The 17,315-nt window shown below is 38.5% G+C and overlaps 2 protein-coding genes and 1 non-coding gene across 3 annotated transcripts; 2 read left to right on the forward strand and 1 right to left on the reverse strand.

Annotated features, from left to right (window-relative positions):
• The first annotated feature begins 64 nt into the window (after nt 1-64).
• Nucleotides 65-4,306, forward strand: LOC139289140 (tumor protein D54-like). The gene is made up of 10 exons (XM_070910665.1): nt 65-77; nt 630-745; nt 844-992; nt 1,290-1,337; nt 1,724-1,825; nt 3,211-3,213; nt 3,347-3,373; nt 3,886-3,921; nt 4,066-4,114; nt 4,208-4,306. The coding sequence occupies exons 1-10, from the start codon at nt 65-67 to the stop codon at nt 4,283-4,285; spliced, it is 621 nt and encodes a 206-aa protein (XP_070766766.1). The 3' UTR covers nt 4,286-4,306.
• A 1,135-nt stretch (nt 4,307-5,441) lies between these two features.
• trnae-cuc (transfer RNA glutamic acid (anticodon CUC)) lies at nt 5,442-5,513 on the reverse strand. Its single transcript has one exon. It is a non-coding gene; the product is annotated as a tRNA-Glu (tRNA).
• Nucleotides 5,514-6,127: 614 nt separating this feature from the next.
• Nucleotides 6,128-8,305, forward strand: LOC139289203 (pancreatic progenitor cell differentiation and proliferation factor B-like). Its single transcript, XM_070910746.1, has 5 exons — nt 6,128-6,245; nt 7,303-7,405; nt 7,545-7,622; nt 7,711-7,804; nt 7,911-8,305. Exons 2-5 carry the CDS (start codon nt 7,351-7,353, stop codon nt 8,041-8,043), a joined length of 360 nt encoding a protein of 119 aa, XP_070766847.1. The 5' UTR covers nt 6,128-6,245; nt 7,303-7,350; the 3' UTR covers nt 8,044-8,305.
• Nucleotides 8,306-17,315: the final 9,010 nt, after the last annotated feature.

The raw sequence follows: 17,315 nt of genomic DNA on the forward strand, positions 1-17,315 counted from the left end.
CGGATGGGGACAGGAGGCTGCTACTAGCTAGCTAACGTTACACTCCGAGGTGAAAGTGGCAGCAATGGACCGACCAGGTAAGACCACCTCACATTGGTTTTTACAATTAACTTTCACGAGTATCTTGGTCAGTTTTAGTCGGCAGCCAACGTGTTTATAGTATGTTTATGCTGCTGTCGACGCTGGCTAACGTTAGCTCCGTGAGCAACAGGTAACGTTAGCTGTTATCCTGCTAGCTTCAGCAGAGTTAAGTTCAGCACTAAGGACAGCTCCGGTTGTGTGTATTTACTATGAAATATAAAACTGCCATCTGTTAACTACTGGTATGACTTAACTACTGGAGTTTTAAACGTATTCGACTCAAAATATATTTAATGTAACAGTTATAAGTTATGTATTGGTTATTATCTATTTATCTAATATTTTCCACGTGCCTCTTTTGAAGGTTTCAGTAGGGACAACTTCATCCGTGAACTATGACATTTTAAAATTATATTTATATTAATATTTATTCATACACACCCTGTAGTCTAAGGGTCTCCTATGCATTAGTGATATATACTTGTTCCTATTTACATACTTATCTATCTGCTCCAATATTTTTTATCTATCTAATTATTCATATATAGGTTTTGGTGGGGCTTCATCGTCCATGAGCTTCACCACAAGGATAACAGAAAATGGATTCTCCTCCTCAGATCTAACCGAGGAGGACTTGGACAACCTGCGGATTGAACTTTCAAAGGTTTAGTGGGCTATTCACCACAATATATTGTAAAAACACAGCGCAGATGTTTAGTGTGTTGTCTCTGTCCTGATTGAACCCTGTTTTCTCCCGCATAGATGGAGGATGAAATTCAGACCTTGCGGCAGGTGCTTGTGGTCAAAGAAAAATATGCAGCAGACATCAGGAGGCAGCTGGGTATGAGTCCCCTCAGTAACATCAGACAGAACTTGTCCAAAGGCTGGCAAGACGTCCAGACCTCAGCACCGTAAGTTGCATGTTTAGACTGGCAGTGTAGCTTTCTACGTGACATTTTCATTGTTACATCAAATAGTAGGAAGGTCTGTTGGATTAGATTGGTTAAAACCTCCACTACACACCTCCATAGTCTTACCTGGTTTAAGACACTCAACTTCTCCCCTGGCAGAACATTTGCCACGCATTGTCTTCATGTGACATGGTTACATAACAGGGGAAAGTAGACTAATGAATAATGACTGTCGTCTCTCTCTCTTAAGTCCGAGTAATAATCTGCCAACTTGTGCATGTTCTGCTCTTGTTTCAGATATCTCACGGCCTCTGCCACTTTGGACGATATCAGCCACTCCAATGTGTGAGTGTTGGTCAACATTTGTACTGCATTTCCCCAACGTTTTGTCCTGTGCTCACATGTTAAACAGGGATCTCTTCTTAGAAACAAGTGATGGGATTTTCCATGTCAAATAGGATCGGTGGCCTACTAATAGGCTTACAGCCTGACTTAGCACAAGGAGCAGTAGTATTAACAGACAACGGCAGGACTAGCCTGAGGTGTTTGTTTGAAAGCCAGATAGAGCGTAGCCATTGGTGTATATGGGCCTGTTAATTTCTGCTGTGAGTGTGCGTGAATTCATACCCTTGTGCTCTCTGCATGTGCTCTCCTGGTTGCTAAGTGTCGCATGTGTGTTGTGACTTTCCTCCATTCAGGTTCTGACTTCTTCTACTTCTTTGTACCTGTAGATACTTGAGGACACGGGAGAGTCTCTCTCATGCAGGCCAGGTCACATCTTCTGCCATGTCCACGATGGGCGTGGCCCTCACCAGGAGACTGGCAGAGATGAGGTACCCTCCAGAAAGTTTAATAATTTCCCCATTTTATTTGTTAAAAAAAGTGATCAATAATGAGTCCCAACAAACCAAAATGAGCATAAGGAATAATCTTTAGATAGTACCATCAAACTACCATTGAGGTGCCTGGTGGGCAAAAAAAAGCTGTCTTTGGCTAATTCAGCCGGGCAGATGGAGGATGCAGGAGACCAACAGAGAGTCACGACAAGAAGTCAACATGTCAGAGGGATGCTTTAAAATGCAAATTGAGGTTACTGTTACAGGTTAGTAACTCAACCTAATACATTTAACAAATATTATAGGACAAAAGAATATTATAAAACCATGTTTTGGCTGTCAGAAAATGCCATGCCAGAACATTTGAAAGCACTTTTATTTCCAATCATATATATTTTTGTATTGTTCTGTTGTCTGATTTATTATCATTGTCACTGTAAGAACTGTACAGCCACAGTCACTATAGTAATTGATAAATGTTAGATAACTGTCTGTAAATCAGTAAATCACAGACCTAATTTAACATAACATTTTATTTCGTTTCATATTATAACTTTAAGGATAAAGCAAATCCCATTAAAAGACCAAAACCAACAATAAATTGATCCAAATATCAAGTATTATAAGCAATTGATGTCCCCTCATTGACCATTCTGTGTAGGATGTGATACTCCACCCAAAATCTATCTTTTGAGTATCAAACAGTTGGAAAGTGGCTGTAAACGGTTTGTAATTCCTTCATCACAGAGCGAGGCGAAGACATTGAGAAGATTCTCTGGACATTTTTGATGCTTTTTTTGGTCATTATTGTAACTGAAATCCAGTGAAAACAATGCAAATTCAAGCTGACCACAGTGTAGAAATACTCAATAATGTTACAAGTAAAAGTCATCTATTCAAAATTTTACAAAAGCATTACCATCAAAATGTACTTAAAGTCCTCACTATGCAGAATGGCCCGCTTCAGAAACATATTCTATTAAAGGATTATAATTACTGAATTTTATATACTGCCAGGTAGTTTAATCTATAAAAATACATCATAATTTATTTGTTCATTATATATTGGATTAAGAATCGGAATCTGCATAGTAACTAGTAACTAAAGCTTTTAAACAAATGTAGAGGAGTAAAAAGTACAATATTTCCCATTGAAATTCAGTGGATTAGATGTATAAAGTTGCAGAAAATGGAAATACTCAAGTACCTCAAATTGTACTTAAATACAGGTCTTGAGTTAATGTACTTAGTTACTTTCCACCACTGATGCTCTGTGAAGAACAACACAACAATTTATTTACGACCATTTTTTAAAGTCTACAGTGTTTTTGAATTTAAAGTTTTACTTTAAGTACGAAGGCTTCCTGTGTGTTTTTGTTTAGTCGGTAAGTATCTATAATCCAATCACAGTAGTACAGCTGGACATCAGCAGCAGTCGCTGATAAGTCTGTTGTTCCCATCCATGTGGAAACAGAAGCTGGTGTGACGTTATCTGCGTGTCTGTCTTTATCTCAACAGAGCTCTGCCTCTCCCGAGCCCACCACGGTAAGATCTGTGAGGCAACGACTGAACTGTGTGTGCGTGTGCTGACCAGAACATGAGCATTGAAATGAACATTTAAAGTAGAATATAGTGACTTTAAAGTGAGTTTCACTCTCGTACAGCTGTGGTATCTGTTAAGATGATAATACAGTTCACATGAATATGCCTATATACTGTATATATATTGACATATCATTTTCATCAAATTATTTATCAAGAAAAAATAAACATTTGCTGTTTTATATTTTTATTACATTTTATATTCTTTAAAATTAAAATATGTTATATGGGTTTTTGGACTTCACATTGGGCTCTGGCAAATTGTGATGGACATTTTTCAATTAAACAATTAATCCATTAATTGTAAAGTGACAGATTAATCAATAATGAAAACACTCATTAGTTGCAGCGCTACACAAAAGATATAAACAATTTAGAGAAAATTAAACGTTTTCTGTAATTTTGCTGGTTCTGTATGCTTTTGTTTTAAAGCTTTCTTTCTGTCTCTCACTCAGCCCCCTGAGCCACACCATGAGTGTGCCGGCTATGAGGTAAAACACCATGAATTTGTCACTGTAATTCCTATATTTACTGCTTGCTGTTCTGTGTCTGTGTGGTTAAACAAAAATGAAGCTCAAGTTCAGTTAGTATTGACTTACAGAAAATGTGTAATTTGTCTTCACATTTCTCCGCAGACATTCCTCCACATTCAAGTCTTTTGAGGAAATGGTTGGCAATGTGAAGGTGAGTTTTCTAAAACACCATTATACATAGTGTACTGGTGCAGTACTTGTGTTTATGAGTATTGATCACTTGTTCCCTGTTTGCATCATACAGGACAAGGTGACTGGCAGTCTGACGAGTAATGGAGACACCTCTGGGTTTGATGTAAGATCCTCACGCCACAGCACATGAGATGGACGCACGAACGCATCGCAATTAATTATTTTTCATACCATGTTAAGTTATGAAAGAAGTTATTTTGCTCCCTTGTCTGTGTGAGTTTGTCCACTGTTATTTCCGACTGTTATATTAATACAATATGACTAATAGAATGTATTACATTTGCAATTTGCAATTATTTTAAACTTCAATGTATAAATAGTATAGTATAGCAGTGTAGTGCATGTTGGATACATGTTGGAGTTATTTATTTGGATGTGACTGCAGTAAACCCATCTTCTGAAATAAGTGGAATTACTTGTAATACGTATTCATTGACATTAATTGTGACATGTACAAAACAGAATATCACTAACATGAAGTATTTTTGTACTTGAATATTTTTCAGTTAAAGTCAGTTGAATGGTGTGTGGTCTTTTGTCATTGATGGTCACATAAGTAAATTAAATGAACTTAGATTGGTGTCCTTAATTAAATGTCCTGCTGCCATTTCTGAGAGGAAATGTCTCTAAAGCCTAGGCTACTGTCTGTAGTGGCCTTGTTTTATATCGAGCCTTTGGGTGGCGCTGCAGGCTTTGTTAAGAATATGGAAACTAGATGCAAGTGTCCCCACCACTGTGCTTTATCCATTTTTTTTCTGATATCAAAAGCTGATACTCCTAGAAGAAAAGAGATCCCTAAACTCCCAGGCCTTATGAGGGACTATAACTTCAGTAAAACAACATTAAGTTCAAGGTTCAGCTTTGTTGTCATTATACAATACAGGATTGCACAATGAAATGCAGTTGTAGCCCCCTCCACACTATATAAACGCATAACTCAACAGATTCATATGTAAATTAGAATAGAATAATAACAATAAAATAGAACGTGTATATAAAAGTAGTGCTAAAAGAAGATATAAATATTAAAAAGTAAGATATACAGTTATGTATGTAAATATATAAATGTGCACATATACACAAAGAATATGTGCAATATCAGTGTAGAACATAAACACTAGAGTTAAATGTGATTTCTGACACCTGATTATGGTCACAGCCTTTTTTATTATTCCTTATACTCGTGTTTGACATGTCAATTTGAAGGTGACCTTCTCTGTGAGTGTTGGTACAAATTACAACCGCAGTTGTTGAACAAAGCGGGTTAAACGGCAAGAAAAGACTCGTTCCCTGACCGGGAATCGAACCCGGGCCGCGGCGGTGAGAGCGCCGAATCCTAACCACTAGACCACCAGGGAGAGATGTTTACCGTCGTGTCATTGCATCTTCTTAAAATAGTCATTTACACACAGTTTGAATCTACTACAACTGAGACAAAGACTGATTGTTTTTTATGTGAAATAACATTGCTATAACGTTAGTTAACTCAACTTAATCGCTCCATAGAGTTAAAACAGATCATGTTTCCCCTCACACAACCATAGGTTTGCTGATTAAAACACCACAGTAAACGTACCATAGCTAGCTAACCTACTTCTGAAGAAAATTAGCTCAATGTTAATGTTTTGTGACATTGTGGGGAGAAATACGTTAAACCCATAAAGATGTTAAGTCTAACGTCTTAAAGCGCTGGTCTGAATCCATATTCCTGGAAAAAAAAAAAAACTCTAGCAAACATGGAGGTGTGATCACGTCATTGATCATGTCCGTCATTCTCTGCCATCGCCAGTTTAATTAAAGCCACTCCACAGCCTGCCTTTGTCTCGTGTCACCGGGTTCCCGTCCAAACCGAAAAGAAACAGCACGTTTTGTGACCTCGGGCGGCCACAGTCCCCGCCCCGTGCCACAGCAGCACGCGCCGAGGGCAGACCCTATAAAAGCCGGTCGTCCCTCCGCCCAGTCAGTGACAGCAGCAGCTAGCTGACCGAGAGGGGTCAACACAGAGAGTTCATCCACAAATGGGCCATTGACACTACCAGCACCTCTTCTACTTCAAGCCATCCGCACCTTACAACCGCATCAACTTCAAGGTATGTCAAAATAATGAAAGTAAAAGTTTTGTATGTTTAAATGTAAATTAAATATGACCTATTATTGTGAAGACAGTTGCCATCTTCAGCATGTATACAACAACAGTCCACTTCATTAGTTTACTTACTTAGTTAACTAAGAGGTGTCTTTCTCTCAGCACAAAACAGGTGTGCTGGAAAGTACCGTTCTTTAGTGAGGATACCTGCCTATTAAATCCACAGACGTCATTATTTAAATGTTTGGTTGACTTATTCTCTGCAAGGCTACATACATTTTTATAAGCACACACGTGTTACCAGGTCAAATCGCCTTCTAGCCAGTGTATAAGTGTTCATGCGTCATCTGCTGTGTTTATCTAGACCTGCGTTTGTCTGCTACTTGAAATCCCCAAAGCCATCTGCTGCTCACCTGGCGTTAAGCTTTACAGCCCTCAACTGGTTCCAGGCTGATAACATGTTCTACTAAAATACGCGTGAAATATGAAATACATACACGAATAATGCATGTTTATTCTTGCATTTTCTAATATTCAACACATGTTGCTGCAATGTCACTTCACTCTGAAAAGTAAGTTTGTTTATGATTTTAATTTTTACCGTTAAAATGTTTGTATAGACAAACTATAATTTCCTGGCTGAAAAGAGTTGTAGCTTGGACGTCCACTAGCAATACAGGGCAAGACCCCCAGGGCAATCTGGTTATTTGAGTCACGGGAAACCAGATTCTTGGAAGCAGCTGCTTCTGCTTTATCGCTCTGCAGTGAAGGCCTGTGAACAGAAATGTAGCACAGAGGGCACGAATACCTTTCCCTGAAACCGGTCCTGAGAAATATGTTGTCAGATGTGCTTTCTCAGTAGTAGGCAGTATACTGGTGCTGGGGTATTGGCTGAAGCACTACAGTGCTCTTTAAAACAAGATAATCTGATTATGACAGTACAACAATATACCCAAAATGTAAGAGAGATAAAATAACATAAGATAAAATGGAAGGAAAACATAACATTGTTTTATTTCCAGCCTAATAATACCATCTATTTTCCTCTGTCTCTCCTCCAGGTTACCATTTTCCATCTTTGAGCGGTTTTACACCTGAGGTCGGAGAAAATGGCAGCAATTCCATCAAGTGGCTCCCTCATCGCCACCCATGATTACTATAGAAGTGAGTCATGAGGCCTATATGCATGTATGGCAAAATGGCAATCGTCTTCGATTGTTTTTCATTCTTCATCTGACAGCAGTACCTTGTTTCCCCTTGAGTTTCTTTACTAAAAGGAAATGTCTTTATATCTTTACTCCAGGGCGCCTCGGGTCCGCCTCCAGCAACAGCTCCTGTGGTAGCGCAGAGTATACAGGGGAGGTCATTCCACACCACCCAGGTATGAAGAAGATTTTATTTCAGAAAGTGCGAAAAGTCTCCCCGCACCAAACCGAGTTCCTGTCTAACATTCATTCTGTTCTTCGCAGGACTCCCGAGGCAAGATTCTGGCCACTGGTGGACTTCATTTTTCTTTGCAAAACAGAACCAGCCCGGCATGCAGAACGGCTCTGAACATCAAAAGTGAGAGTCGTAGCATATGAGCATAACCACAGTGCAGTTAATCAGGGGTATTAACCTTTGATTTGTCGGTTCTTTGGGGTAAAACTAACATTTCTTTGTATCGCAGGAACGGAACCTACACAGTGGCCAATGGTCAGGTGACCTGCATCGCCAGGGAAATGGTTTTGAAGAGACAAGCCAGCGAAAGCAGTGAAAACGGAAAGTCTGAAACAACGACCCCTCCACCAACTTCCTCTTAGACTCATTCCCTACCACCGCCTCCCCCTCCTGCCCTCCCCCGCACCTCCCTCACCCTCAGCTTGCCATCCATGACGTAGTCCGTCACTGGAGATGGAGATGATGATGGTGTTTCTTACCTTTAGTCAGTGTCCTTTGTATATTATCTTTTTATTATGACCAAAGGTTTAAAAAAAACTAAAGTATGTAAAAAGTTTTTTCATTTTGTTCTTCTTGTGACTTGATACTGTTAATAATAATAATAAATAAAATGCTTGCAGTCAGTATTTGTGTCCTAAGTTTTATTGTTTCCATACAGCTGTTTTTAATCTTTACACCCTAGCTGCCTTATCATTATATAGGGAAACATTATCTGTTTAGTATTTTTCAGTACTATTGTCACCTCTCTTCAGGTGATCCACACAGCAGAGCAGCTGTTGTATAACTCTGTGAGGGAACACCTGCAGCCTATTTACCAAACCGAACTAATCTGTGTAGCTTATGATTAGCAACGATTAATTCAGTTGTTACACAATGCCTCACCTGAGCTTAAATGTGGGTCAGCAGCTTCTGGAAAGTAAAGGTCTGGACAGTTGAATTACATTGAAACACGTCGTATTCATGTTTTTGGTTCTGCAAATGTTTAAATTAATTAGGAAACAGCAGCCAAAGTTAGCTAACATTTGTGCAACACATTTCTGACAGCAGATCACTGGTCAGTTCTCAGCTACTGCCAGCACAGACCTGCTGTATAACTGCATGGCATACAAATGAAGCAGTCCACCTGCTACTATTAAATCTTATATTTGTACTGGAATTGTTTCATGAGGCATTTTTGAAATGCCACAACACATTGTAGAAAAAGATTCAGTCTGTTCACGTTACAAATGCTGTGAGGAGACATTTCATGCTCTCCTTCAATCTTTGTGTGTGTGTTTTTGTTCAAAAGCAACTTTTGTTTTGGACTAATCAGTGAGCTGAAAGACATATAAAGTGGCAAAACATTTTAATTCACCAAATATTACCAGGTTGCCAAATCCAGAGCCATAAATCCCTCATAAAACCAATCTCTTGTGAAATTTTCATATAATTTAGCATAATTTCTTATCATTTTGGACCTTAAAAATATTCTTATTACCACAATGACAATGGTTAACTGTTAGAAGGATCAATAAATGCACTGGTTCTCTGAATTTACTTTCCTGTGAAATCAATATGTAGGGAACATTTTGTAATGTGCACACTGACAACTAAGAATAGATTGAACAAAGTCTGGTTTCAGTCCAGTTCTGTTGTAAGATAATCTTTCTGTTCAAACAGGAAAGTCAAACAGCTAGAGCGGCGTACTGGGACAAATATACTGGCATTTAAACGACCAAATACGTGATTCAGACCTTCATGCATCTCTACCTCTAAAAAGTGCATGATCTGTCCTACCCGCCCTACAAAGCTGCCCTATTCTTGGCAACGTATCAGGGTCTAAAAATGTCCTGTGATCCTGGCCAAGAACAAACACTCTCGTGTCACCTCACTGGCACGGGAGTCTTCCCGTCATGCAGGTCTTTTTTTATTTTTCCAGAAGGTAGACGGGTTAGTCTGTGCAAAGTTGACAGAACAAGGTGAAGGACGAATCCCCAGAATATTTATATTAAAACTAAACACTTGCACTGACCAAAAAAGCCCTAGTGAAAGACAAAACAAACAAATACATGAGTGAAGATAAGCCTTGTGATGCTGCAGAATCCTGTAGAAAGGCACAGGACTTATAAGGGTTAATTACAACACTATAGTGCTATCTTTCATGTAGAGTGAAAAATAAGCTTCCTAATGCAAGGCCCAGGCATTCAACCCTAACACAAAATATTTGGGTCAACACATCAATTAAAGGCAGAGCCAAAATCTTGAAGGGGAACTCCACTGATGCGGACTGAGTCTGTTTGCAGGTCTTGGGGAGTTCTACATATGCACTACATATGTAGAATAGTTGTATAAAGCCTTTTGTGGCTCCAGAGGGAGCTGCGCAAAGTCTGATAAGTTACCTTAAGTCATGTCACTTGCAGTTGTGTTGCATTGTGGGTAATGTAGGAGCCAAGTTTTGACAAGGAAGAAGAATGTGTGGAATAAAAAAGGAAAAATAGGAATGTAATGTTAAATTGCGCGTGAAGGATGTGCCTATTCCAACAAAACAAACTGGTCTCAACAGTCACGTCAAAAACTGTATTGACACGACTGAAGATGAAGGAGACGTCTTTCAGTTTTCAAGGAGGTGCTCCAGTTTTCAACCACTGAATGTAAAGTGACAGGTGGCCACCTCATTAGTGTTATCACTATTGTTCGGTGATTTGGTCTTGTGCCTCCAACACTCAGATAAAGAAGTTGAAAATAGGTCTTTGTTGAAGACTCAAATAAATGTACCTTGAATCATATCTCCTTAATGAAAAGCTTAATGAAACTCTATTCCTAGGTCAGAGTCTTTTTTTAAACCCTGATTCGTCGTCATCCCATGTAGTCAGTGGAAAATGTTGGCACGGCCACACAGAGCGCTCCCACACATCAACTGGCTCAAAGATAAATGGGGAATCTGGGGCAAAGGCATCTGGCCCATGACTCAGCGCTGCCAAACAGTCCAACCACTGGACTCCCCACAAAACATACGAGTTCAAACTGCACAGATAAGAGGAGAGGAAATACACATCTAATTCTCAGTATTAGCAGACACAGTGCAGCGTTGTATAATTATATATGTTTGACTTAAAGGGGTAAAGGGGTGCAGACTGTCTGCAGGGGCTCAGGTGACAGCCTGTTTTAGGTCTATATTTGATCAGCAGCATGAGTAGAGAACGTGAACCCCTGAGGGAGTACGAGTCCACGTGTCACTGAGGGACGTTCAGTGTCAACACAAAAAGTTGCACGCTGTCCCACCATGATCGCTTATCTCCGCTGGCCACAGATGCTTATTGGTGTTTCTTGTGTTGATCAAGTTTGGATGTTTTTTTTAAACCCTGGAAAACAGATTTCAAATGTTGGCTTTACGGGTGAACCTTTAAAGCAATGAATATGAGAGAATTAAGTCTAACTACATATGAAAAAGAGGATGGGATGGTTATTAAAAACAAAATTATTACGTAGAAATGTGTGCAGAATATTCCTTCTAGAAAATGGGACATGGTCAAATGATTGGGTCAAAATTTAAGGTACTTGTACTTAAATAATATTATATACTATATAATAATATAACACTCAGAGGGGCCATTTTTCTGCATGAATACTTTAACTTTTGATACTTTAAGTACATTTTGCTGATAATACTTTTGTTCTTAGGCTACGCTCGCTGTAAACATTTTGATTGCAGACTTTTACTCGTATTGTATTTTTACATTGTGGTATTACTTCTTAACTTTAAAATAAAAAACTTGAGTTTAAGATATGATGCATCGTCATAGATTAAACTACCCAACAGTATATAAATAGTTCAAATGATCTCCACCTCGACCAATGTTAACATGCTACACACACAGTAATGCATCAGTAATGATAATCTACTTTATGCATTTTATTTATTTTATTATTATACTTTAAATACATTTTGCTAATAACACATACTTTTACTCAAGAAATATTTTCAATGCAGCATAACAAGGTCATCGTTGTTGTGTTTTCACTGTGTGGAAATATTGACTTTGGTATGATGGAACACAGCAAACCTTTTTCACATGAGACTCTGTTTGTGAAACCATCTGTAAATCTTCCCAGACCTACTTGAGCCGAGCCAAAATATTTGACAACATCACTACTCCACTCCAAGTCTGAAATCATAAACCATGTGAAATTAGGCCACGGAGTAGATCTAGATGTGACTAGACGACTTGACTAATATCCATGCGTCAGAACTACAGGTTTAATCAGAGTATCAGGGTAAAATGTATCTTTAAAGTAGAGCTAGCTAATAGTCTGACAACAATAAACAGGAACCCTGAACAAGAAGCTCCCTGAAATAAGTAAAAAATATGCAAGTTATGTAATTTTTTTTGTATGTTTTCATTTGAGGGACGGGGTCCGTCAGTTGGTGCGGTCCAGACTGAAATGATCTCAACAACTATAAGCTAAAGTAAAGCAAGTAAAAATGTGTACAGAAATTCATAGTTTCCAGACTATGAATCCTATTTTCTTTGGAAATCACCTGACAATGCCTCTGGCGCCAACATAAGGTTGACGTTTATGTTTTTTAAATGAAATGTTTCATCAACTTGGCTGGCTTGCCATGAAATTTGGTTCAGATCCACCTCAGGATGAATTGTAACTTCAGTGATCCCTTAACTTCTCCTATAGCGCCATCATGAGGTCAAAACGGTTTATGACCAAGAACCTACAAAAATAATTATCTTCCCCTCAGGCTCAGCTGTTCTTTGTGTTGTTTAGTGCTAATTAGCAAACATTAACACGCTAACAAGCTAAACTAAGATGGTGAACATGGTCAAAAGCATATCTGCCAAACATCTACATGCCGACATTATCATTGTGACCATGTTAGCATTTAGCTCAAAGCGCCGCTGTACTAAAGTACAGTCTGACAGCTAGCAGCTCGCACGGCGTGTTCTGTCACCAACAGTTGGTTTCAGTTGAACATTCAACGGACATTGTTACACCCACCATTTCTGTCAGATGTGTAACCACACAAATATTGACAGACATCTTTTATCTACTCCCCAGATGCCCTTGCTGGAGAATTATCTCTATGTGTTCATTTGTGATTAGTTAACTTAGGCTAGTTTTTCTGTGATCAGTTTACTGCTAACCAAGCTAGCCATTATGCTAGCAGTCTGAGGCTAATGTGTTGCTAATACAACATTCTAAGTAACTGTTAAGTCTAATGTTGGGCTAAGTGTTGTGTATTTTAATCTTTTTACATTTACTCTTGTGTGTACCTTTACTAGATTAATGTTCTATGTCCTAAGGAGACTTAACCCATAAGAACCCAGACCCATTTCCCCTTAAAGGAAAATTATGGGGAATACACCACAGACCAAGTGGACCACATTGAAGACATTTCTGATGGGGTTTTTTTATACTACCCCTTAATGTCAAAGATCTGTGATGGTACATATACTTTACATTGGGCGTTTATGGTAAATGTACTTGTTTTATTGTTTTATATTAATTTGTTCAAGAAATATGGTCAAAACAGGTTGACTGTATACAGGACACACTATTAAAGTATTAGAATCGTTAAATGGGTTTTAACTTACCTTTAGTATCAAAATACAGGCTTTTTGAAATGAGTTGCTTCCTTCACTTGTGTTTACATGTCACACCACCATTTTGAAAAGGTCCCGACCTGTGACATGACCACCACACCAGGATGTTACATATATGTCGCTCAGGGACTTAATGAGTTGAGATCAAGCACAAAGCTGTATAAGGAAGATTCTGGGGCCTTTGAAGTGTGTGTTACACTGGTGTCACCATGGGTTCTTATGGGTTAATGTTAAATCTTTCACTGATAATAATTTGTTTCTTCCTGGTTAATGTTAAATCTTTCACTGATAATAATTTGTTTCTTCCTGGCATGAAGCTCAATGTATCTTACATTTGTGAATGTTTTTCCTTGTTACTGTACAACATAGTTTTACTACACCTTTTGTCCAAATCTTGTTAATGGAATTTGTGTGTGTGTGTGTGTGTGTGTAGCCCATACAGGTTGTATGTCTACAGTCTGTGACCTGCACCCTCCTGACATTATCTATCTTTACCTACATCTCTATTTTTCTTGCACATCTTTGTGTGACTCTGCTGCCCTCTTGTGGACAAAAAACAATAAACATGTGCTGAACAACCTGGACGTCGTCTTTTTTGATGTGAAACTCAGATGTTTGCAGAAATAAGACAAAAAAAAAGGAAATCACAAGCGAGGTTTCAGTTAGATAGCTCATCGCACTATTTTATTCAATTACTGACATCTCAGGAGAAGAGGAGAGCCTTGCAACTCTGCTGTTGGTAAACCACTGTTGTTGTTTTTTTTTTGTTGGTTTTTTTTTTCATAGCGTTGATGCAACACTGAAAAAGCGCTATTTCCAAACAAACACAGGTCCCTCATTAGTGATATGTAAGAGGCAGAGAGAATCTCACCTGGACAGTTTTGCATGAAACATACAAATGAAACAGGTTCAACCTTGTCTTTTGTCTTTTTGTAGTTTCACATATAATAATAAATATCCATACCTATAAACACTCCAAAAAAAATCAAAATATTAAGTCACAGGTACTGGAAAAAGCTCCACTTTTAAATCACAATGATAAATGTACAAAACAATAGACATCTCATATAAATGTTAATGGTTTTCGTTAGAGACTTAAATCTCATTTCAGAATAAATCAGTGGATAAAAACTAAACTTGGAGATTCAGTAGTTCCTGAGGTTTATGGGTTCCCCTTAAAAGGCCAGAAGAGGGGAATGGCTTTTATGTTACCAAGGAGATATTACAACAGGTCAAAGTGTACCTTTCAGGGTACCAGTTAGTTAAGGACAAGGAGTTTTCCCTGACAATACAGCCAGGATATTAAAAGATTCTGAGCACTTAATGTAGTATAATAAATGTACCTACACCCCACCGATCTCCATTTAGGCCACAATAGTATTCTAAAACAGTTGATTAAAGTCGTCTTGATCCTTAATAAATCTTTGCTGGTCCACTTTGAGAAGTTGTGAAGCTCCCTTTTACTTAAGATTACCTTTTAAAACGCTGGAAGCCACCACAACACCGAGCCGACCACAACCAGCACACTCTGACCATGTGACCGAGTAGTCAAAGAGGTCACGTCTGCACTTGATGCAATGAAACGACAAAAGGAAAAATATCTGGGGCAAATGTACACAGATTAGGGGTATAGGTGAGGAGAAACCAAAAAAAAAAAGCTTGAATAAAACGCAAAAAAAAAAAAGTATTCTGAAAAACTGTACATGTAAACATCACACTTTCACTGAGTCCAAAACCAGAGGGGAAAAATACAAATATTCACACAGGTTTACAGTACAACCCCCCGCACGGAGCTACAGTCTCTCATCAGTGCAGGAGAGGCAACAATTGAAATAATATAAATAACAATAGAAGTAATACAGACCACCACCAAATGATAAGTTAAAACAGGCAAGGGCTAAAACCACTTTGATTTTTTTTTTTTAAACAGTGCTGTACCCACATAAAAAAAGAAAGGTTTAAAACATCTTTTATCACTCTTTGTACAGCTATACAGTACATTTATCTGACCACTTTAGCAATCCACAAGCTACCAGGGCATTTTTAATCAACACCAATAGATTACATTGTCCAGTCAATACAAAGAGAAAATCCATTGGGCATTATTAGAAAAACAAAAAACAAAAACAAACAAAAAAAACATCATGACAACACGTGGTTGTCGTTGATCACAGTAACTCCAGCACACAGCTATAAATGTTGCTCAGCGTCGACTTTAAGACAAAGTTTACAAATCTGCAAAGCTAATGTTTGGTTTGTGGAAATGAGACGAGAACAACGTGGCATCACTGAGTTAGACGTGAAGTGTAGAGGATCTGCTATGGCTACAGTTAACAAACGAGCAGGTTGGAGGAGACGAGGAAGACATGTGTGAGGACTCGGGTCCCACGTACATCTATGATTACGTATGTCTGAGCCCAGAGGGGTGTTTCGTGAAGCGGGATTAACCGTCAAAAACAGGCTCAGTTCACTCAGTAAGTCAGGAAATTCTGTTTCATAGAGGAGGTTTAAATAAGTTACCATGGAAACGTGTCTGAACACAGCGAGTCTGTTTGCACGACATGTAAAATGTGGGTCAAATATTGACATGGGATGCACACTTAATTGCATAATTAAAAAAGTCTGAGCTCATATCTCTCTCATTCTAAGTCAACATGCGTGTTTTTAAACGCTCCGCGATTAAGTTAAAGCTGACGAACAACGTTGGCTCATTGATTGTAGCCTCATAGTAAGAAACATTTTCACCGTTTCTTCTCTCTTTAAATGTCACTAAATCAAATTAAAAAGGGCCATACACCCAGAAATGCATTTATTTCACCATATAGAGGCTGTTGTGGCACAAACTAAGTAACATAATCTAACTGATAACTTAAACCTGCAATAACTTAATAACTTTTTTTTTGGCTACTTGAGGGCAGCGGAGACTTTTAGCTGAAAAGGAGTGAATCGAAACAGTTAAGCTGTGAGCTGAAACTCACTATTACACTCCATTAAGTCTCTGTTCACATTATTTGATACATTTTTATTATTAAAAATATCGATTATAGCCGCTTTTAGTTTCTATTACCTTATTGTCTTGCTATAAAGCAACCCTACCTGGCTAGGGTCCTATTAGAAATGTCAATGTTGTTTTATAGTATGTTGCCTTTTTTACATCTATACGTTCATTTTCAGCACTAATTATGCAACGAAAGTTCATGACACTCATGCAGGATTTCAACCAACAATGCAATAATTACAAGCAGAGCACAGCGACAGACTGCTGACAGAAGAGTATCAGCTGATTTGAGCTCATCTCTACAACATGCGGCTCTTTTATGTTGTTTATTAGTGATTTTCTAAGTCTTTGCTGTAATATCTTATATTTTATGTCCGTTTTCTTCCCTGTGGATTGACGTGACCAGTGCTTGACGTGTTTCAAAGTCATGAAATAAACCAGACTCGAGTGCGACTGCTGACATCGGCTCCAAACCAGCTTTACGAAACAGATTCAACCTGGTTCACTTCAGGCTCTTTTCTGAGCCTCTTTTATGAAACCCCACCCCCCCTCAGATGGACCAAACTGATGAGTTCAAACTGAGCTCCAATACGGTTTTTCAAAAAAGGAGCTGCTTGTTATTTTTTATAGTCATCAATGAAGCAGATTGAAAGCTGCTTCTGAATGAGTCGCGTCAAACTGTCCTTTGTTACGTTCAGTTCTCAACGTTTGAACTGAAGCCGATATTCCAAATGAGGTAAAGACACACTCAAATCACTGTGTTATGTCACCTTAATCCTGAGGTATAAAGTGCTTCCAAACTTGCAATAGATAGTAGAATTTAAATGTGAATGTGATGCGGCCCAATCATGACATGGTAATAAACACGTAAATCCAACTCTAAACTGGCCTAGTGGTGGTGAGACGTGTATGAACGATGCTAAAATAGACTGATTCATGATAAATAACCGATAAATGCGATAGATTTGTGATAAATACAGAAATATATCTCTCTAAACTTTGACAGATCAATAAGGTGCGAGCCACTTTTGGCTGCTTGAAG

This window comes from Enoplosus armatus, chromosome 8 (assembly GCF_043641665.1).
Source record: "Enoplosus armatus isolate fEnoArm2 chromosome 8, fEnoArm2.hap1, whole genome shotgun sequence".
NCBI classification, from domain to species: domain Eukaryota; kingdom Metazoa; phylum Chordata; class Actinopteri; order Centrarchiformes; family Enoplosidae; genus Enoplosus; species Enoplosus armatus.

Excerpts from the sequence above, each read along its gene's own strand:
- LOC139289140 (XM_070910665.1), top strand. Across the intron at positions 993-1,289 it reads GACGTCCAGACCTCAGCACC|ATATCTCACGGCCTCTGCCA; the intron begins GTAAGTTGCATG and ends CTCTTGTTTCAG. Across the intron at positions 4,115-4,207 it reads AAATGGTTGGCAATGTGAAG|GACAAGGTGACTGGCAGTCT; the intron begins GTGAGTTTTCTA and ends TGCATCATACAG.
- LOC139289203 (XM_070910746.1), top strand. The coding sequence starts at position 7,351 with ATGGCAGCAATTCCATCAAGTGGCTCCCTCATCGCCACCCATGATTAC. Across the intron at positions 7,406-7,544 it reads CACCCATGATTACTATAGAA|GGCGCCTCGGGTCCGCCTCC; the intron begins GTGAGTCATGAG and ends TCTTTACTCCAG. Across the intron at positions 7,623-7,710 it reads GGTCATTCCACACCACCCAG|GACTCCCGAGGCAAGATTCT; the intron begins GTATGAAGAAGA and ends TGTTCTTCGCAG.